The sequence below is a fragment of the Equus asinus genome, chromosome 16 (genome assembly GCF_041296235.1).
Source record: "Equus asinus isolate D_3611 breed Donkey chromosome 16, EquAss-T2T_v2, whole genome shotgun sequence".
Taxonomy (NCBI): Eukaryota; Metazoa; Chordata; class Mammalia; order Perissodactyla; family Equidae; genus Equus; species Equus asinus.
Window position 1 is genome coordinate 1,722,484 of NC_091805.1, and position 22,747 is coordinate 1,745,230.

General features: G+C 46.9%; 1 protein-coding gene across 3 annotated transcripts in view; it reads left to right on the plus strand.

The window, feature by feature from the left end:
- Positions 1-19,012, plus strand: part of PATJ (PATJ crumbs cell polarity complex component) — a 309,336-nt gene extending 290,324 nt beyond the window's left edge. For 2 of the 3 annotated variants that reach the window (XM_044749519.2, XM_014854688.3), the window contains exons 42-44: positions 9,845-9,951; positions 12,963-13,086; positions 17,160-19,012. In XM_044749519.2, coding sequence (XP_044605454.2) covers positions 9,845-9,951; positions 12,963-13,086; positions 17,160-17,306 — 378 coding nt within the window. In that variant the 3' untranslated portion in view covers positions 17,307-19,012. The remainder of the gene's footprint in view (positions 1-9,844; positions 9,952-12,962; positions 13,087-17,159) is intronic. The other variant, XM_044749521.2, reaches the window with a different exon arrangement.
- Positions 19,013-22,747: the final 3,735 nt, after the last annotated feature.

Here is a 22,747-nt window from a genome sequence, read left to right on the forward strand (position 1 = left end):
ATCCCCCCTTTACAAATCTTGTGAAATCCTTTGTTTAGAAACTCTCCAACCAAGAACAGAGAGTGTCTGGGGGTTAGTTTCCCCCCAGACCATGAATTTATCCAAAACTAAGGCAGCGTCTGTGCTTGTAGCACAGGGCCTGGCCCAGAGCTGACGCCTAGTGAGTGCTGGCCACATCGAGTGGGTTGCTGAGCCATGCTGATCTAGCTGAAGGACGTGACCTTATAGAGGACAAATCAGCACAGTTACCAATTTGGTCCAGAAAAACCCCTGTAGAGAAGAAAGATGGATTGGGCTGGGAATTGAAAAGGCATGTGGTGGAGGATGCAGGGCAAGCGTCTGAAGGCACCTGTGAGTGTCACGAAAGGGGTGGTTGTGAGCAGTTCTCCACCGTGGCTGAGGAATAAAATCCCTGACTGCAATCCCCATTGCTGGGTCTCGGCCCAGAGATGTAATTGGTCTAGGATGTGGCACGGCCGTGGGAGGCTGAAGCTTCGCTGGTGATTCTCTTATATAGCCAAGGCGAGACCTGTGGCTCTGGGGTTCTTGATGGAGACAAAGCCAAGTGACGCCAGGATGGGGTGGTAAGCTCCAGGAAAAGGACAAGGACCTAAAGATTTGGAACTTGAAATGAAGACCTAGTAGAAATTCTGTAGCACAGGGCGGCTTCAGTGCCAGGAAGCTGTGTGTTTTGAATCCCTCACCCATCTCTTCAGTTCCTCTAAATAGGGGTCATAGCTCCTTTCTTCAAGGTTGCTGTGAGGATTCACTGAGGTGCAACGTTTAGTAAAAACAGTGGGTTGCAAATGGTAAGCATTAAATAAGTGGTATTTTATTACTTTCATTATAATAAGAGGTTTCCTATATAGTCATGAAGGGGCGTGATTTTCTCGGTGGCAGTTGAGATGTGCCACTAGATGCTGATGTGGCCGCCATCACTTTGCCCCTCCTTCTCTTACTCTAAAGTGAAAACATCGCACTCTGCAGACCATGGTATTTTAAAAACAGACACATTAAAATCAGTATATTCTGATGTCACCGAAATTGGTGTCCTGGATTCTGAATAAAAACGTCAAGCAGATGTGCTTCCTGCTTCATTGGGTTGCACCCGTGCCAGGCTGGGACAAGGCAAGCTTTTCTTGACTGTTCTTCCATCTTAAGGTGCAGCTTTCTCAGGGACCCTTAACTTGACCGCCGTCCTGTCTGTCGGCAGCACACTGCACCGTGGACCTAGGACCCGGGCGGGCTGTGAGCGCTCAGTCTGTATTTCGTACTGCGAGATTTGGGTCCTGACACCTCTAAGGGCTGGTCTTACTCCTTCACAGGATCAGCAGCTCCGGAAAGAGCAGGGGGCTCAAGCTTTTGTGCATTGTAACATCCTACTTATCTGGAAGATGTTTCGACTTCTCAATTCTCCAAAATGTAATTCCCTGGCCATTTTTTTCTTAATTGAGATTATGATAGTTTACATCCTTGTGAAATTTCAGTTGTACATTATTATTTGTCAGTCATATTGAAGGTGCACCACTTCACCTTTTGTGCCCACCCCCCTTTCTCCTGGTAACCACTAATCTGTTCTCTTTGTCCACGTGTTTGTTTATCTTCTACATATGAGTGGGGTCATACAAAGATTGTCTTTCGCTGTCTGGCTTATTTCACTTAACATAATACCCTCAAGGTCCATTCTTGTTGTTGTGAATAGGACGATTGTATCCTTTTTTATGGCTGAGTAGTATTCCATTGTACATATATACCCCATCTTCTTTATCCATTCATCAGTCAGTGGACACTTGGGTTGCTTCCATGTCTTGGCTATTGTGAATAATGCTGCAATGAACATAGGGGTACATGAATCTCTTTGAATTGCTGATTTCAAGTTCTTTGGATATAGATACCCAGTAGTGGGATGGCTGGGTCATATGGTATTTCTGTTTTTAACTTTTTGAGAAATCTCCATACTGTTTTCCATAGTGGCTGTACCAGTTTGCATTCCCACCAGCAGTGTATGAGGGTTCCCTTTTCTCCACATCTTCTCCAACATTTGTTGTTTTTTCTTTTGGTTATTTTAGCCATTCTAATGGGTATAAGGTGATATCTTAGTCTAGTTTTGATTTGCATGTCCCTGATGATCACTGATGATGAGCATCTTTTCATGTGCCTATTGGCCATCCGTATATCTTCTTTGGAGAAATGTCTGTTCATCTCCTCTGCCCATTTTTTGATTGGGTTGTTTAATTTTTTGTTGTTGAATTGTGTGAGTTCTTTATATATTATGGAGATTAAGCCTTTGTCAGAGATATGATTTGCAAATATTTTTTCCCAGTTGGTGGGTTGTGTTTTTGTTTCAATCCTGTTTTCCCTTGCCTTGTAGAAGCTCTTTAGTTTGATGAAGTTCCATTTGTTTATTCTGTCTATTGTTTTCCTTGTCTGAGAAGACATGGTGTCCGAAAAGATCCTTTTAAGACTGGTGTCAAAGAGTGTACTGCCTATATTTTCTGCTAGAAGTCTTATGGTTTCTGGTCTTACCTTTAAGTCATTGGTCCATTTTGAGTTTATTTTTGTGAATGGCTTAAAGGAATGGTCTATTTTCATTCTTTCACATGTGGCTGTGCAGCTTTCCCAGCATCATTTGTTGAGGAGACTTTCCTTTCTCCATTGTATGCCCTCAGCTCCTTTCTCGAGGATTAGCTATCCATGGATGTGTGGTTTTATTTCTGGGCTTTCAATTCTGTTCCGTTATCTGTTTGCCTGTTTTTGTACCAGTCCCATGCTGTTTTGATTACTGTAGCTTTGTAGTATGTTTTGAAGTTAGGGATTGTGATGCCTCCAGCTTTGTTCTTTTTTTCTCAGGATTGCTTTAGCAATTCGGGGTCTTTTGTTGCCCCATATGAATTTTAGGATGCTTTGTTCTATTTCTGTGAAGAATGTCTTTGGGATTCTGCTTGAGATTGCATTGAATCTATAGAATGCTTTAGGTAGTATGCACATTTTAACTATGTTTATTCTTCCAATCCCTGTGCGTGGAATGCCTTTCCATTTCTTTATGTTGTCATCAATTTCTTTCAGGAAAGTCTTGTAGTTTTCATTGTATAGATCTTTCACTTCCTTGGTTAAATTTATCCCAAGATATTTTATTCTTCAGGTCAGTGGCCTCCCTCTCCTCAGGTGGGCATTTATTAAATGTTTGATCATAACAAGTTTGGGGAGGACATGAGGATAGAAAGTACTGTCATTAAATGCATGGGGAGGGTTTAAACTAGTGCAACTACTTGGCAGTTTAGGAAGGTCTGTTAAATTTACTATCTTCATACCCATCACCCGGCAGTTCTGTTATCTCGTTATCTACCTTAAAGATCCACTCAAGGTGTCTATAGCGACACTGTGTGCAGCAATAGGGAGGAACATAAGTTTAAAAGACCCACAAGTTTTGAACCAGGTTAATGGTTTGGAAAGGTGAGTGGTTAGCAGAGGACATCTGCCACACCTCCAGGTCCCTGGGGATGAGGGATGAGAGGACAGCTTGCTGATCCGAGTAGTGTAACAGCCAGACCGTGAGCTGCAGATCGTAAGAGCTGGAGCTGGCCCTAGCCAGTCCAAGGAGCCCAGCACCACAGCTCTTAAACCACATATTCACATCCCACTGGCCTCAGTACCCATCATCTAAGGACCTCAGAGCGACCCTGCCTTCCCCGGGAATCCTGTCCTCCCCTCTCCTCCCTCCACTTTGCCCGGGGTGTGTCCACGTCTGCCCCCCACACTAGATGACATCGATTCTGAGCCTGTTGGAGAGTGGAGACCACATGTGCTTTCCCTCGGTTTCCTCTGCTCCCATCCCTATCCTCAGAGCCTACCACAGAGGTCTGTACCCAGGAGTTCAAGATTTACTTTAAAAAGTGAGCGAACATCCCATTAGCCTGTCTGTCTTCCCTCTTCTTCCAAACATACACATAGACCTCTCCCAGCCTTCCCTCCACGTCGCTCAGTCCCTGGTGTTGATGGGGGGAGCCCTCAGATGCAGGGTTGGGCCAAGACTCGCAGACTACATTCCTTGAGCTTGTATCCAGCTGAACATACACACCCTTCCGCGATCAGATTGTCCCCTCTTGCAGGTCAGTCTCTGGGAACACCAGTCAACTCTGAGACCAGGATGGTTGATGCAAATGCCTTTGGCTGTAAGTGACTGGAAAGTCATTCTGGAGGTGACAGACTGCTGCTCTCCTTGTCTTCCTGCAAAAGACCAAGCTGTGGGTAAAAATCCTTTGCTTTTCCCATCCAGCCCCTTGGCTTCCATTCCTACAAAATGAGCCTGGGCCTGGACAGCTCCAAGGATGCTAGGTGGGTCTCTAGAATCTAATATTATCAGTGGGTGGGAGCCCCTTTTTTATTTCAGGGTTAAGGGGTAAGCAAGAGGCCTTCATGTTTTGGAGAGATGTGAGTTTTTCTTTAAGATAGAAATGTTTTTACATTTTTCTAGTTAAATAAAAAAAATTCAGTTTTTACCCAAATAGAACTATATGACCGGTTTCACAACTTACATGGCTGATTTCATGGACTCTTGAAAGTGTGTTTTCTTTCTAACGTTAAAAGCTATCCTCCTAGAACATCCATGGGTATGGACCCCCCACACCCCCAGCCTTCTCCTGGTGGTACCCGGGTCGGGGGAGGGGGTGGTTTTCTGACTGATTGCCAAGCACAAGCCATGATGACCTCCCGCGCTGCTTGAGGCTGCTGGTTCGACTGCCTCTCTGCCCCTCTGCCTCTCCTTGTCACCTGTCAGTCTCCATGTCTAGACTGTAAACTCTGTGCCCACCAAGTGGCAGGTCTGTACCTTCACACCGGATGGTCTGCCACGGACCGCATGTGATTCTAGAGTGAACCGGTATGCATTTGAATCCAGGCTTCACTCCTCAACTGATCTTGGGAAAGTTACTTAACCTCTCTGCTCCAGGTTCCTCTGTCTGTAACATGGGAATAATAACAGTACCTCCCTCTGTAGGGACCCAGAAGAGTACTTAGCAGCAAGTAATTGCTCTTACATTCAGTGGTTGTGACGCTGTCATATATTGAATAAATGAGCGAGTGAAGGAGAGAGCAGATTGACATCAGATCTTGGCTTTTGAAGGTGCCTTAGAAGAAACAATATTTTACTGACTTTCCTCCCCAACCCTGTAGTGGATGGTCTGTTTCACGGTCGGCTGAGCATGCATATCCAAAACCCGACCACGTGTAGGAATCCTTTCCCCACATCCCACTGGCCTTGCTGGATGCTCACATCCCAGAAGCTGTGCCATGCCGTTCTGTACCTGCTGAATTATTAGGGTTTTTTCCCTTGAAAGGACCCACGACCAATCTCCTTGTAACCTCTGCCAGTCTCCCTCTGTTCTGTGGAAATTCAGAAGACTGAGTCCCATGATCCCCATTCCTTAGGCAGGTTTTAGAGTCATTCCTTCTCTCCGCAAATACTCCCTAGGCAACTGCTGTGTGCCAGGCACGTTGATGCTGAGAAGAGTCCTTAGCCTCGTGATCCTGCGATTGGGTGGGAAAGAGAGCTAACAGTCACATAAATATGTGTCGGCACAATTTGTGAGGAACACTTTGAGCATGCTATGGAGAGGAAAACAGAAATTAATTTAAACACGGGCAGTCAAAGAAGCTTGTATGACACAAGTGACTTTCCAGCTGACCCCAGGGCCAGGCCGACTGGGCTGTGGCAGGTGGCTTCCGGGCCCAGGGAACTGGAATGCGGGGCACACTGGGACGAGGAGATGGGATGAGAGGGCGGGCCTGGGGGAGGACCTTCGTGTGACCAATTAGGGAGTCTGAATTTTGTTCCAAGAACAGAGAGAGACCACTGAAAGGTTTTAAGCAGGGGAGTGCCCTTGTCCATGTTATATTTATAAAGATAACTGGCTGTTGTGTAGGAGAGACTGGAGGAGGGTGAGGGGATTCTAGGTAAAAGGCAGTTGACGAGGATGGATTGAATCAGGAGGTCGCCGTAGAGATGAAAAGTCAACAGATTGGAGACATCTTTTGGAGCTGGCATCAGAGGACCTGGTGGTGGATTCCAGTTGGCAGGTGAGGGAGGGAGGGAGGCATTGGGTTGCTATTCAGAGACTAAGCCCCTGTACAGTTAGATCCTTTCCAATTGGACAGTCACCAGCCAGCAATCAAGTATTTTCAATATTACGCCTCGTAGATTTCTAATTAGGCAGCTGGAGGAGCCATCTACCAAAAGGAGGAAAAGTGTGTTGACGCAAAATAACCAATAACTATCCTATAGGTAAGAGAATAAGCTGAGTTTATTATGAACCAGAATGAAGATTATAACCCAGGAAGGCCTTAGAAAGCGTTCCGGAGAAGCATGGGTTTCAGTACGGTCTTATATCTTTTTAGAACAAAGAATGTACGTTAAACACACCCAGAATACATTTTCATCAGAATTTCAAACAGGTGTTCAGTTGCAAATTAGCAGGTCAACATGACCCTGATGTCAGGAGAGGCATTAATCCCGGCCTTGCCAATGTGGCGTAGGAGGGGCAGTCTGCATTCTCATCTTAAGAGAGTACGTTCTTGACTTTGATGGTTAAGCAGAGTACAACGTATGTTTGACAGGCCATAAGTCAGGCTTTTTAGTTCAAGCCGAATCAGTTTTGAGCCCAAATAGTTACTTTACCCCGTATGCTCAATAGGTGAAAACCTCTTGTCAAGTGAATTGGGGGATTTGGTTGTTGGATCAAGAGTTTGAGTGCAGGGGCCGGCCTGGTGGCACAGTGGTTAAGTGTGCACGTTTCACTTCTCAGCGGTCCGGGGTTCACTGGTTCGGATCCCGGGTGTGGACATGGCACTGCTTGGCATGCCATGCTATGGCAGGCATCCCACATATAAAGTAGAGGAAGATGGGCACAGATGTTAGCTCAGGACCAGGCTTCCACAGCAAAAAAGAGAAGGACTGTCAGTACTTAGCTCAGGGCTAATCTTCCTCAAAAAGAGTTTGGAGTATTAATTTTAGTAAACCTTTTGCTAGCGCCTACAAACAGGTTCCCTACCCACCACACAAGAGGGGTCAAGTAAAAACTGGACAACAGGCTTATGGCAAGGAAAGGGTTTTTATTTCAGGTAACATCAGCCAGGAGATGAGAATGAGCCCTCAAATTTGTCTTGTTTCCTCTCATCTCCCTGAAAGAGGGGAGGCAGGGGTTTTAAAGGTTTGTGAGGAATGTGGCCACTGGTAGGGATGGGGGGAGCCTGTGGCCTTGGGCACTTTCCCGCCAGCCTGTGTTCAGCCGTGGGAGGCTGCTTACAGGGAGGAGGATGATAAGGGCGTTTGCAGGTGGGCCACCTTGGCTCTTGTCTCCATGGCGACTAGTGGGGATGGTGGATTCTGGAGCCTGGAACCCAGGGAGCAAGCAGGGAAGGAGTGCTTTGGTTTTAACCCCATATGTGCTGGGTTTAACGTAGGGGAACTGATGTCAGGTCCTCATCACCTTGAGACATTAAAATGCAGATGTTAACTGGTGTTTGGATATCACAGACTGGGGCACGTCAGCATGCTGTTGGTTTAAAGCTGTGGGAATGTGGCTATGCATCACCTGGACCCCTCATGTGCAAGTGGGAAGTGGGCCCCAGCTGCAAGAAGAAAGCCAGAAAGTGTGGGTTGTGGAAGTCTGGGCCACGGGATGGGAGCTGCACTGGAGTGGATTTATGAGGCTGGTGTGGGTCAAGAGGAGGTAGATTACAGAGGTCACATGCAAAGACCACTCCAGTACATTTGCTGTGAGGGAGGACAGAGAGGGCTGTGTGAGTGGAGGGCTCTGTGGTCAGGGAGAATCTGACTTCCTCGGTCTCTTATCCTAAATATTCCCCCAATTCATTCAGTCATTCTTTATATGAGGGTATTTCCAGAAGATCCTATAACTTGTACATAGCAGTGTTTCCCCCAGAATAGGATGCTTCACCCAAAGGGTGTTCCTACCAGTCGGCCCTTTGCTTTCTCTGCTCTAAACACTCTGTGACAGATGCGGCTGAGCTGAGCCGTCGGGCCGGCCGCGCCCTCTGTGGGCTGGTTCTGAAACTGCAGTCAGGTCCAGCTTCGCACTGCTGTGCAGCCGTCCCATCACCGTCCCTGTGCACCGAGTGTTAGCACATTGATCAGAAGCAGGGGTCCCACCATCTTTTGGGTCCCACCAGCTCTGATAATGAGCTGGGTTGGGAGACCACTCAGGGTGGGCAGACAAGGCAGGCTTTTATGATGCCGCTTAACAGAGGTGGAAGCTGCAGCAGGCAGAGCCTCATTCCCTGGGGAGAAACAGCTCCGGAGCTCCGTTCATGTCCTGGTTTGGGCTGTCAGAGCTACGCTGTGTCTCTTGTGAATGCTTTGGGATGTTATTTGAGGAAGATACAGTGGATGTTTTGGGGGTTTTTTTTTTAAAGATTTTATTTTTCCATTTTCTCCCCAAAGCCACCCGGTACTTAGTTGTATAGTTTTAGTTGTGGGTCCTTCCAGTTGTGGCATGTGGGACGCCGCCTCAGCATGGCTTGATGAGCAGTGCCATGTCCGCGCCCAGGATCCGAACCAGCGAAATCCTGGGCTGCCACAGCAGAGCGCACAAACTTAACCACTCGGCCACAGGGTTGGCCCCCAGTGGATGTTTAAATGGCTTTATTCTACTGTACTTTTCTTGGTGACCATTTAAAAGGCAAATCAGAGGGAGTCAGATATTCGTTCTTTCTTTCACTCACCAGATGTTCATTGAACACCTGCTGTATGCCAGCTCTGCTCTGCGTACACAATGGGGGCACCGTAGTGAACAAGCAGACAGACCTGCCTCACGTTCCAATGGGAAGTGACAGGCAGGAAATGAGACCCATACAGCCCCTTGGTGATGGCAGTAGGAAGGAGACACCAGGCAGGGAGAGGTGGGCGGCTGGGCTGCGTGCGGGAGTGGAAGTTTTAGTTAGAGGGGCTGGGAAGGCCACTGAAGACCTGAGGGGGAAGCGCTGGCCGTGCAGAGCGTTCCAGGCAGAGGTGCGGCCGTCTCGAGTGCCAAGGCGGGGCGGTCTGGCCTTTAGAGGACCAGCGTGAACACAGGAGGTGGTCAGGAGACCCAGCAGGGACGGGATGGGGCAGGCGCAGCTCCAAGTGCAGACTCAGCTTGTGACCTGAGGGAGTGGGGGTCCTCTGGGCAGCTTCAGGTGGAGGAGGGAAACAGTCTGCGGGCTGTAGGCTGCGGGGCCACCAGGGAGGGGGCTGGTGTGAAACACAGGCAAGAGGTGGTTTTGTAGAAAGACCAACAGGATTTTGTGAGGCTTGAATGTGGGTTGTGAGAGAAAGAGAGGTCAAGGATGACGCCAGGTGTTTGCAAACTGAAAGAATGAAGTTGCAATTACCTGACGTGAGGAAGGCTCCGGGAGTGTAGGGGGTGGGGAGGGCGCTGCTCCTTGCTGGACACGCTGCGTTTGAGATACCTACTGGACGCCCGAGTAGAGACGTCAAGCTTGTGAGTGGATGTTTGGATTGGCGTTAAGTAAGAGATGGTGCTGGAGAAACAGATTCGGGAATTATCCTTACACTTACACAGATGGTGTTTAAATTCATGAGACGCAGTGACCAAGGGGCTCTGTTGAGATGGAGAAGATGAGCTCCAGGACTGAGAGCTGCGGCTTTGTCAGTGTGGTGTCACTGAAGGCAAATGAAGAAGCAGCTGAAAGACAAATAACCTGCGGGGCCACACGCTGCGGATCGGTTGCATATGATGCGCACTGAGAGCTGGCCTCTGGGGGTAGCCTGGGTCTTGGGTTCTCCTCTGACTTGCGATGCGTTGTCTTGTGCTCATTCTTCCCGCAGGTTGTGGCAGATACCAATATAAGCGCCATAGCCACTCAGCTTGAAAACATGTCTGCGGGCTACCACCTCGGTTCACCCAGTGCCGAGCACCATCCGGATGACACAGAGTGAGTATCCGAGATGCGGAGTGCCTGTTCCGTGTGTGGGCAAAGCTCAGGGAGCCCTTTTACGGATTGTGTTGATGGAGAGGAGTGGGACAGCGCACAGTGCCTCTCCGACGCTGGAGGATCCCCAGGGAAGCACCAGGGTCTCTGAATTTCTCACAAGCACATTCCACGTGTGAGTTCTGAACAGGCTTGTTGCAGGGCCTGCACACGCTCCAGCTGGTCACTTTGACACCGTGCCTGTGCCTTCTCCCCTAAGAAACCCCACATTTATAGCCCAGGGGCACCCTGCTTTATTACACAAGGAACCAGCTTCCCTCAGTTTTCTAAGCTGAAATCTTGTTCTGGGGTTAAATCTTGTTATACTTGCTGGTATTCGTCATTAATGCCAGTCAATGCCGCTAAAGTTGCTCATTTAAGCAGAGTTTCTCAAACTGGAATGTGCATAAGAATAAGGTAAAGAGCATATTTAAAAATGCTGATTGCCCTGGCCCCTTTCTCAGAGATTCTGAGTGGGTGGTCTACACTGCATTCTCCAGGGAGATTTTTCACCTAGGGAGAGGATCCAGGCAGAGCGTCCGTCCTTCGAGAAACGCTGCCTGGAGTTTCTCCTCTGGGTCCCACCGGGCCTGGTCACCAGCAGGTGCTCAGTAAACGGTGGTGGCTTATTGGAGGATCTGATGATCACAGCCGTTCCCAACTTTTTCCTGAAAGTTCATCAACTTAAGTGACATCTTTGAGTTTGTTTTTCTGGAGGAAAGAATATAAAACTAAGCTCATTTTACTTTTTTCTCATTATGAAATTAAGGAATGCATGCTATTAAAATATGGCAAATACGTGAAAGTATAACATTTTCAAGTTACAGCGGCCCTTCCCTTAAAAGACTCAGGGCCCTTGTAGGACGAGAGGACACATTTGACATCCTTTCAGGCGCGTGGGACACAGAGATGCCCTTGTAAGCCTGGCCTCTTTGCTGTGATTCCACAGCTCCTGGCAGGTTGGGAGCCACTAGCATAAACAATGGAAAATCACTTAGAGTCCAAGTGTTAACATTTGGAGATATATTTTTTACTAGTCTTCTATGTGAAAGTACATTAAACCAATTAAAAATGTGAGTTAAATGGCGGCGACTCCAGTGAGGTGACCAGTGGACGGTGGAGCTGACTCCTCCCTCTCGCCCGGAAGCGGGGCTCTGGCTGTGAACGGGCACAGTTGGGAAGGTCTCTCCTGATGTGGTGGCCCCCAGGGGCTCTGCAACAATGGCTTTGGACTTCTAGGTTCCCATTTCAATATCCTTGGGAATGGGGCTGTGGGTGAAAGAGGAAACACGATCGAGTTCACGTCTAGCCAGGGGCCCTTACTGAGCATTTACACGGCCAGCAGGTGGTGAAAGGTAGAGCCTGTCCATGACGTCATTGCCACTCCACCTCGGGGGCGCTCGTCATTAGTCCAGCAGATGGTCACTGACCCTTCCAAAGGCTGGACGCTGTGCAAGGGCGGCGTCCTGAGGATTCAGACTTAGAAACGTAGGGGAAGGCATTGCCCCAGTCCTCAGGGAGCTCCAGAGAACTAGAAACACAGCCCCATCTGTCCTTGGTCATGAGAGTCGGTACGTACTGGAGAGAGCTGAGGAAGCTGAGGGCCATGACTCACGAGGGAGTGTGCCTGGGGGCACGAATGCTTCAGCTGAGTTTTAAAACAATTGGCAAAAGCAGGGGTGGCGTTCAGAACAGTGGTTGCCTGCTATGAACAATCCGTGAGTCCGTCATCAGGAAGTGGTGTCAGTGTGAACCAGCTGAAAACTAAGCCTAAAATAAGCCAGGCCAAATTGACAAGGGGGACAGGGAAGAATATCCTAGTCAGACAGAACCACATCTTCACAGATTACTCATGTCCCACTTTTGTAAATTTCTCTAAACACATGAGTGGTGAGTTCATATCGGAGGGCTCTGCCGCTCGGATACACAGGCTGCCGCACGACCAGCGGTGCTGCCAGCACACACACGGACCTCTGTGCACACGCGGACGACAGGGTCTGGGTACCAGAGCTCTCTTAGGCTCCCACCCTTCCGACAGCCACACCTGGGATAGGAAACTGGCGTTAGCTAAGCTTAGACTTAACTGCTTGAGCCCACGTGGGTGGTTTAATTTTGAGCCATGTTGTTTCCGAGAGAGAAGACTTCCACACTGGACGAGCCTTTGAAATCCAAATTCTGCATTCGAAACGCTGGGTGTTACCCATTTGGCTTCACCTCGGTTTCTCTCTTCTCCTGGATTTCAGCTCTCATTTGCACAGTCATGATCCTGAGTTTGTGACAGGCAGCATGCGCAGTGCCGGGTGTACTCAGAGGACTGAGACTCACGGGGTTCTGAGTCTGGCAGAGGAGAAGGATGGTCCAGTAATCCCCATAGACTTGAGTGCCGTGTGGAAGTCGGGACCAGGAGCAGAGGGAGCACAGCGGACTCTGTGGCTCACTCTCTGAGGGAGTCGGGAAAGCTGCTCAGTGGAGGGGGCTGGAAGAGGGAGCTCCCACCCCAGGGGGTGCGGGGGTCCAGGCAGGAATACTGAGCTGCCGGGCTGCCGTCACCCGTGGTGGACAGAGGCCACCTGCAGACGACGGTCTGTGCCGGGCTCGGGGTGGCCCCGCCTCTGTCCCCATGCGCCTTCCTCAGGGGCGTCAGCACAATTCACTCAGCTTCAAACTCTGAGAGTTAGAACTAAGCACACAGAAGGTGCTGTGACAATTTCAGCATCATGGCTTTATTTTTAATTAGAAAACAGTGATCTTTATGAAAGAGAAATTCCTGAAACGTCATCAGTGTTGGTCGTTAGTGCGGCATGAGGTGGGAAATTTAAAAATGAGTTTACAGCTTGCTCTCGGAGTGTTTGATTTGATACTCGAGCCTCCGCAGTTTCGCGGTATGAAAGTCTCTCTCAGTCTGTGTTCTTCCGTTAGAGTGACGTCCCTGCAGTGCCTCTTCCTGAACTAAACGGCGTGCATTGTGTTTTCAGAACGCCTCCGCCTAAGACCATTGCCTTGGAGAAAGGCTCTGACGGGTTGGGGTTGAGTATTGTAGGGGGTTATGGAAGTCCCCATGGAGACCTGCCAATTTATGTCAAGACTATATTTGCAAAGGTATTTTTTCCTTTTTACTGTCCTTTTGTTTTCTTATCAAACCTAGGTGAGATTTTCTCAAGTGCTTTGCTGTGCTGTGCTTTGGCTGTCCCTGGGCGTGTGATGTATGCTTACTTCATCTGAATCTTCTAGGAAATTCCCGCACCAGACTAGCGAAAGAAGAGTTGTGTGATAATATCAGAGGCACAAGAGGTGTAATGTTCTTTGGACCCTGTCACAAAAGTAGATGCTAACGGATTTTAAGGAAGGTCTTCCTTCGGCAACACAGTATAAAGGGCAGTGCCACGCTCTTTGGAAGCTGGCCTTGGAAGTCTTGTCCTGGGCGAGACCAAAGATGTGGCTTTCTCCCTTAAGAAAAGAGAACAGATGCCAGAGGGCTGTGCCATAAGCTGTGAGCCAGCCGCCGCTCAGTGCAGCATTGGGCCGCCCGACACCAAAACGCTGGGATGCTGTGTAGCTTATGGCACTTTCTCTTTTCCAGTCCTCCGCCAAGTGCTTTAGGATCAGCCTGAGAGGCTACACTAAGACTGGATGATAGAGTGTTTTTTAGGAATTAAACGTTTCCATAAATTAATACCCAGGTCGTGGCGTGCAGCCCTGCTGCTGCCTCTAGGTGGCTATTAGATAAGTTATTTTTAACTCCATTGTGATGTTTAAAGTTGGAATTTAGTTTTATTATACATTTTGAAGATCTCTGAAAAGTATTAGTATTGATATTACAACTTTATTCCTCTTTATTCCTTTATTTATTTATTGGTTTTATCACAGTCAGTCATTCATTGATCAGATTGCTTCCCACTGCTTTATTTTCCTAAAGAAATGAAGGTCTTCGAAAGAAGACATAAGATAGCTTCTGTCTCTTTCTGGAAAGCCATACTGTACCCTACTCACAAGGTGGCCCCATCACCTGTCAGTTGGGCCTGACCGAGACCTGAGCACAATCCTAAGGTCACTTGGCAGGTGCTTCCAGAGCACATTAGACTCCTGCAGACTGCCCGTCTGTTTCCATCCTGCGAGGGTGCCTGTAAGACAGCATGTCATTCCCAACACGCATCTGCTGACCTGGAGGTGGGCTAACGGAAAGCGGGCAGGCAGACCAGAAACACCTCGGATGACCATGCTGCCCGTCTATAACTGCCACGGTGGGTGGGCCACCTACAGACCCTCCTTTTCCCAAGAAGGCACCATAAGTAGTTGTGATGATCATTCTTTGGGGCATTATCATACTCTGCTTTTACAGGAGGCAGCCATGTAGTAAGGATGGTGGACAGGCTGCAGACTCAGCCCCACGTGTTAGCGAGTTCTGCCCGCCTGCCTTCACCTCCGGAAGGACGTCCAGAATGTTTGTAGTCATGCTCACCTCACAACTGTGGGTTGAGCAGCTGCAGTCCAGAGAGAGGACGGGTGGGCCTCTGAGGTTTTGACCCGGAGCCCAGAGTTCTGCAGACTGCCCAGCGGCACCTGGCTGCACACACACGTAGACGGGGGCCGGAGTCACGCACCTTTGCCGGGGCACCGGAACACACAGCCGGGAGTGGAATGGCCGTGCATTGCTGGTGGATTTTTTAAAAGAAACCACCTCAAATCCTATTGGGACCTCAGTAGTGGGATCTGAAAGGACTGCAGCTCATATCGGGTGCCCTTTCCAAGGTCCCAACTGGAAGTGCTCATTTAGGAAGCACCTGTGCGAGCAGGAAGACGGTCACAAACACTGAATATCCTTGGTATGTTTCATTTTTTAAGGAATGGACCTTTTTTGTAAAGTGAGCCACACCTAAAAGTGAAAAGCCCTGAATTAACAAAAGAAAAAGTTCTAAAGCCCTAGCTAAGGCCCCCTCGGTTCAGTCAGTCTTCCAAGGCACATAATTACTACCATTATTATAATTTAGATGGTTCTCTAGAGTTTACTATAGTAAGATTTAGTTTAATGACTTTTTCTCCTTTTTTTGTTAGAGTAAGCCAATATATCCAAATTTAGAGGTTTTCTGTAGAGAATCAATAAACCAAAAACTAGCAAATGAGATTTTTCTTTTTTGATGGTGAAGACTTTCTAAAACAGATTCTGACACAGAGCTGAGCTTTCGCCCCTAGGAATTCTGAAGATCTGGGAACTATAGGTGTATGTTTTTCACGTTTTTTAACACTGAACATATCTCCTTAAAAATATTTGCTTAGGTCTCTGGATCGCAGATGTCCACAGGTGTGGATTTTTATGTGACCTTTCTGTGTCCTAAACCTTCAGTAAGTCTCTTGCTCAGCTAGGACACTAACTCGGCCCGTCACAGTGTTTTGCCCCCACAGTGTGACGCATCCCCGCCCTCGGGGCGTGCACGGTGTGTGAGACTCGGTCGATCTGATTATCGGGCTGTCGGGACCTTCCATTTTCTTTCAGGTGTTCAGTTGGGAACTCCAGACTTTGATAAGAGAACCTTCGCTCATAGTCCCCTCAGCAGCCGAATTTTACCATAAGCCAGCAAGAGATTGGCTTAAAGATTTCAACAACCCTGAAAGTGGAGGGGTGTTTCAGAGCCTCTGAAAGCGTGGGTCCGATCATCACTGGAGCTTCGCTTTGTTATACCCCCCATCACTGAGTAAACACCAGCTGCCACACGGTCATCCTGAGCACAGGGAACAGTCGATGGGAGATGCCCGTGTTCCGGCATCAGGGAAGGCTGAGTGACAGGCCGGCTCACACAGCAGGCTGCGTGAAGCCACATTTCCCAGCCAGGTGCAGGCCTGTCTGTGAACACCTCTTTCTTCCTTCCTTGCTTTGTCCACAAGTGCCACGTTGAGAAAGCAGGAGGTGACGTGCAGGTCAGGAAGTCATCATCAGTAAGCACAGCAATGCCTGAAATAGAGCATAAAAACTACACGGATGCCTGAGGTTTACTGAGGCCCTTAAATCTGAGCATAGAAGCCTGATAAAATCCAGTTACCTAGTGACTCTGATTCTCTCCATTAGGGTTACTTGTTTAATCCTGATTTAGTGCAGTTAACCCCCTCCCTAAAAGAAAAAAAGATCTGAGTGAAGTTGCGTGTTATTTAGTTTTGCTATTTTCCCCCAATATAGACCTGGTTTTGAATATTCTTCATTCCAGAAATTCCGATAATCCTCCTGCCACCTCAGGACCCACGCTGCATGGGACAGAGGTCCCTGGAGCGTCCGCGCCTCATCGCTCGGCTTCTGAGCGAGTCCCTCAGGGACTTGGTGCCTCTGGGCCTTAGTTTCCCCACTAGTGGAACATCATTTAAAGGACCTCTGGCACTAACTTTTCAAGGCATTTCCACAGTGACCCCAACAGATGGAGAAAGCTGCCTGTGAATCGTTTTCTAGGTCTTGTCTTCCCTGACCAGTCCCAAATATTTCTAGTAATACCACGGCATTCTTAGATACTCAGCTTTAGGATGAAAAAGCCCTCACTTGCTTTGTGCCATTTTGAGGAGCCATGCATGGCTGGGCATATAGGGAAAGTGGTCATTTAGAAACCCATTTAGATGATCAAAGATAAAGTTGGAGCTTCTAAATATGATACTTCAAAATTTCAGAGATGCTACATGTTTGTGTATTTTTATAGAGAACAGCTTTCCTGAGATAAAATTCACACACCACGCAGTTCACCCACCCAGAGGCTAGGCTTCTTTTTGACAGATCACCTCAGTGCTGAGAGCTTAGTTATGCAGTGGGAACCAGATACAATGACGCATTGGCGCCAATAAGACTAGCACCAGACTGGGTCCTGCCTTAGTTTGTGGATTACGTATGCGTGAATGTGACGCGATGGGACATTCAAATGGCATTCAGTACTGAATATTGAGTTAAGCTCCTACTTGTTAAAAGAAATGTGAATGCCAGCACTTTTCTACTTGTTTGTTATTTAAACAGTGCATAATTATGGTTACCATTCACCCATTGTCAAATAACATAACTTAAAAACATTGCTTAGAGCAACTTTAGTTGGTAGTTTCTAAAGTTATTCTTTTAATTTGCACACCAGACACAAGGTAGAGGTTCTCATGTGATTTGGATAGCGATTGACGAGCCCCGGGCTAAACTGGAATGTTTCTGTTTGTAGGGAGCAGCTGCAGGTGACGGCCGACTGAAGCGAGGTGACCAGATTTTAGCTGTTAACGGTGAGACTCTGGAAGGCGTTACTCACGAGCAAGCTGTGGCCATTCTAAAACGCCAGAGAGGGACTGTAGTCTTAACTGTGCTGTCGTGAGCCTGGGTCCTGATCGCAAGACAGGTGTTGCAGACTGTCATAGAGGATGCAGTTCTGAAAGAGGATGGAAAGCAGCCTCAACTAGAATCCACCTTCCTTCTCGCTGCTGTCCCCTCGGCTCAGGAGGGATGGCTGAGGTTTCATGTAAATGTCCTAAACCAACAGTCGCCTCCCTAATATTTCCCAGCTTCTGTTACCTCGTGATGAGGTTAATTTCTAAAACTTGAGTGAGTCTTATGTGTTTTGCATTTAACATCGATGTTTATCAAGTAGTAGTAACCAGTTCTGATTGATTATATGTGCCGAAACTGAAGTTAACAATCTCTCATTCCTTATGCGCTTTTCTCCCCATCCCAACTCATACAGAGGCTTCACGACAGCCTCGTCTCACCCAGTGAACAGAAACAAATGTTAAGCAACTTGTCATCTCGCTCGTAATTTACTCATGCTAATGTCTCCTCCAGTACACCAGAAACATTAGCAGTGTAATTAACTTCCCAGTGATCCTCACGATGAAACACCAGATTCTCCTGTGGGAAATTACTGTGCTCTCTTCTGAACGACTTACGGTCAGATAACTCTCAAATTCATTTCTCTGGATAGATCTTTATAAGTTAGTCATTGGTGATTATGATGAGTCAATTTGCAGACTGTAATCTGAAAATTCTGAAAGGCTTTCTAATTGTTTTCTTAGCTACACAAATCCATACCACTGAACAAATGCACCTTATTCTCAACAGGAACGTGTTCTGAATTCTAACAATGCCAAATTCTGTTCAATTCCAAGAAGTGCACCTGGAGTTGATGGCGTCTCAGTAGGCGAGCGTCATTCCCACCCCTCCGTCTTCAGACGAGGCGGAGGAAGCTCCAGAGATCAGCAAGTTTTGCCTCAAGTCAGACGAGGTGTAGATGGCCGTGGCCTGGTGCCAAGTAGAGTGACAAATGTGAGTCTCCTTCTCCTCGGCTCCGTACCCGTCAGTCGAGCAGCGTAGACTGCAGGAATGTAGATGGAGTGACGTGCTTAGCCGCAACGCGACTGAGCAAATGAACTGAGCCTAGGAGCCCATGCTGGAAACACTTGGATCATGTTTCCTGGTCTCCCGGGAGCATCCCATTTCTTGAAATTTTGCATGCTAAGAAAGCAACTACAGCAGAAAATACAAGTATAAAGTTGGTCAGGGGCCTCCTTATTCAGGTACCAGCAGGAAGAGGAGGGAGATGCTTATCAGTGAGTTCTATAGGCTCTGCTGTAAAAAATGTACCATGAAGGATGAGCACCAGGATCAGTAATAGAAGTAGTTCAGCATTATTTAACTAAAACACAATGCTGCAGATGGTGCACAGTAATTATCAAAATATAATGGGAAAGATAGATTTTAATTGAGAATAATCTTTGAGTAGATGTGATCATGAAGTGCATTAACTCTTGTTGGAATATTTTGTGGCTCTTCCAAAGTTTTGAGTGCCTAAATCTTGTGTTGAAAATGTCTTTCATGACTGGCATTAAGTTTTTTTTAATTACACACGGCTTTTGGAAATTCTAATGTATCCAAAATATGTGGTGGTATTAGGATCTTGTCTTTCAACGCATGAGAAGCTATCAGCCTCAGAATGTTCTATGTTAATTGTATCCGCAAGAACACCTCAGGCAGCCAAGAAGAAATGAAGCCCAAATAAAACTTGAAAATGCACCTTAAAAAAAAAAATATATATATATATATGTATGTAATACTTTTGAAATGTGATTCTGCTTGATTTTGTTGGAACAGCCATTAAATACACATTTTGAAATAACGCATTGTTGTTGTGTTTCTTTACACATTATCCTTTTAGGTCATGCTACTAAATGTCTATTGATAAAGAAATTGTGATGCTTTGTACTCCGTGCTGCTGTAAATTGACAGAAGCGGTGCTTCTCATAACTGGTTCTGTCTGCTTGCATGACTAATAAATAATTGCCTTGTCAAAAACGCTTCTTTGCATCAGAACTTTCTGACAAGCTAAGGGGATATGAAGATGGGAATTGGTAAAAGGAGTAGTTCTCTCATAGCCACACATATCGTTTTGGCCTCATCATTTGGGCCATTTATGTATCGTAGTGATATCACTTGTTGGAGTTAGCATGAGAGGGAAGTAAACCAGGAAAAATAAACTGCTGAATGTCCGTATGTGTGAGATGTCTCCAAAGATTCTAAATAAATGTAGTTGCCTGAGGAGCAAATGGCGTCTTATTATATAAGAAAAAGTTTAATTTCTGCATCTGATTTTGGTTTTTATTCAGCTATTTTGTTCCCTAATAGAAAAAAAATCCAACTTTTCACAAAGTTTTCCAGTGTCCTATTAAAATCTGAGGTCCATTAGAAGCTATCTCACGTATTGTCATCTGTGTTGTCAGGCATTAGAATAGATGCTTTACAAGGGAGCCAGTATGTAGCCCAGAGGGCGTGTCCTCGAGTCACCCTACCTGACTTCGAATCCTGACTCACTAGCCATGTGGCCTGTCCAAGTTGCTCAGTCGCCCTGTGCTTTAGTTTCTTCAGTTAGAAAGGGGTAGTAGGGGTGGGGGTTTCTAAGCATGATAATGAGTAAAATTCAAGTAGAACCCTTAGTATGGTGCCTGGCTCATAGTAAGTGCTCCATAAATAAACAGCAATAAACCTCTCATCCCATTTATGGAGGTGGCCTGAAATGAGACACTTATGCTGATGATTCATGGTTTCGATCAGTAATGACCTTTAAAAATACATTTCTAAGCGTGGCTTACCTCTGAACTCTTGCCCAAAATCAAGTGGCAAAGTGTGTCAGTGATTATAATGATGTGGGCTTTCGGAACTAGAGCCTGTGCTGTCAAAAAGCCACAAGGGAGCTGAAACCAGGGCCTCCGTTATCAGCCATGCCAGGGGGTTGGGAGTGATACCCACTCCAAGTGCCTGCCCCCCCCACCACAGGAAGCAGGCAAGGCACTTCAGATACCAGCAGCCCTTTGGCAAGGAATGTCAACCTGGTCCACACCTTAATTCCAGGAATTTGGAATTGCAAACTGCTGTTTTTCTAACCCAGCCACACTTCCCTTCTTCACGCCATCTCCTGTCAAAGACGTCCACCTCCGCCAACCAGATGACGAGCTTTGAAACAGATTAGTTGGGATTCATCTTCATGTTAATTCCACCTAGGATACTTCTCAAATACTGTATGTCCTGTCCTTAGAAGTTTTATTTGGGTCTTTTTTTATGTCTTCCGTTTCCCTCCTCACATTCATGTTTTCCTTTACATCAGGGGTCAGCAACTTTCGGTGTGAAAAACCAGATGATAAATATTTTTGGCTTTGCGGCCCTTTGCGATCTTTGTGAAATCTACTCAGCTTGGCCATTGTAGCACAGAAGCAGCAATGGACAATGCGTAAATGAGTGAGCTTCGCTGGGTTCCAATAAAGCTTTATTTGCAAACACAAGCGGGGGCCACATTTGGCCCACAGGCTGTACTTAGCCCCTGTGTTATATCCCGGATCATGTTTTAAGACCTACAGTAATACTTTAAGATCCTTGTCTCCTATAGTATTCCATCATCTTTGACATTCCTGGGGCTGTTTCTGTTGATGGATGTATCTTTCCTAATTATGGATGAGTCTTATTTTTATGCCTCTTTTCATGCCTGATAGTTTTTTATTGGATGCCAAGCATTGTGAAATTTATATTGTTGGGTAGTGGCTTCTGTTGTACTCTGTTAAACAGCGGTGGACTGTTCCTGCCTGCAGTTAAGTTGCTTGTGATCAGTTTGATCCTTTCAAGTCTTCTTTTTAGGCTTTTAGGGTGGGGCTCATGCAGCCTTTAGGGCTAATTTTGCCCCACTTTTAAGGCATTATTCTGAGAATTCTACCCAATGCCTGTATATTGGGTGTTCTTTCCTGGCCTTGAGGAGTTCCCTCTGAGGCATGTGGAGATCAGGGTCCCAACCGAGGCTGAAGGGCCCCCTCTGCAGGTCTCCGTAGGCCGTTCTCCAGGTAGCTCCATCCTGTCCAGGACTCTGCCTCACAAATTCTAGCCCTTGGCCTCCCTGAACTTTGATGTCTCCTCTACTCACGGAGGCTGTTCGGCTCCCGTTCTGAGCTGTGGCCTGGACGCCGCCTCCTGACGGTGACGTGGGGAAGGTGTAGGCCTTGCCTTGTCTCCCTTCTTTTAGAGATCAAAATCCAGGGCTGCCTCTGGCCTGATGTCTGAAAACTATTGTTTCATATATTACGTCCACTTTTCTAGTTGTTTACTGCCGCAGGAGGGCAATTCCTGTAGCACTTAATTCCTCATGGACAGACGCAAAAGACCTTTATCCTTGATCTCATCAAAAGGATTTAAGATGCTAATGGAAACCAATTTCTCACAAAGTGGTGATTTGATTTTCTGTAAGCATTTTACACTTAAAGAAGCTCTATACCACTGAGCTCCTGGGTTTCTCCCAGAGTTGCAAATTGACAGCCCATTTGATTCAGTCCTTGGGGTCCCTCCCCCACCCCTGCCACAGCCACCCCTGCCCAGGTGGCTTAAGAAGGATATCCCTTTTTAGGTACACACTTTCAGGATTAGAACCACCACCATCTTCTCATGGGAGATCACATGACATTGCCTGCCTTTCCTTACAGCGTTGGTTTTCAAACTTTATAAGCAACTGAAACTTTTTGCCCCCAGTTTCCCTCCCCCCAATTTAATATTTATAGTTTTCTATTAAAATCAGTCAAAATAGAATTTTTGGACACAAAATTTGAAATTTAGGTAAGAGTTCCAGTTTTATGTCAGCCTAGTGTAAACATTAAGTTTTGACAGCTTGACTCACAATCTTCATATTCTCCGTATTTAAGTAAAGACAAAAAAAGAAACATTTTACTGTGTGCACAATACAAAAATAAACTGGAATGTGGAAGAGAGGTGTGTGTGTGTGTCAGTGTGTAAAGGACTTCAACCTCCTCCTGTTCTGGACAGACACTTTACGGAGCAAGCAGGCCGTTTGGTCGTGGGCCCCTGCAAGATCGCTGCCAAGTGTCAGGACCCGTGCTGGGCGAAGTTAGCCTGGAGCAAACATTTCTTTGATCCTCTTTCTAGAATCAGATTTTTAGAAATGGTGGCAGCCTCTGAATTGGAGTCTGTCTTGCCCACCAGCCCACTCCCATTTCTCAGTGGGGAGGACCATACCAGAGGGAGTAAGTGGCTTGCCCCGGCACTCAGCTAATTTGCAGGCAGGAGTCTTTGGTAAACCTCAGTGGGAAAGTCATCCAATTTAGCAAACTATTGTAGAGCACCCACGCATGGCTTCTAAATTACCCTGAATTTTCAAAAGCTTGTTTCTGTACAGGAGGAAGACATTTCCTCTACCCACTCTGGGTCCTTCTGACCAGGCTACCAATTAAATTGACATGAGACAGAATAACAGGAGAAAATCAAACAAAGCTTTAT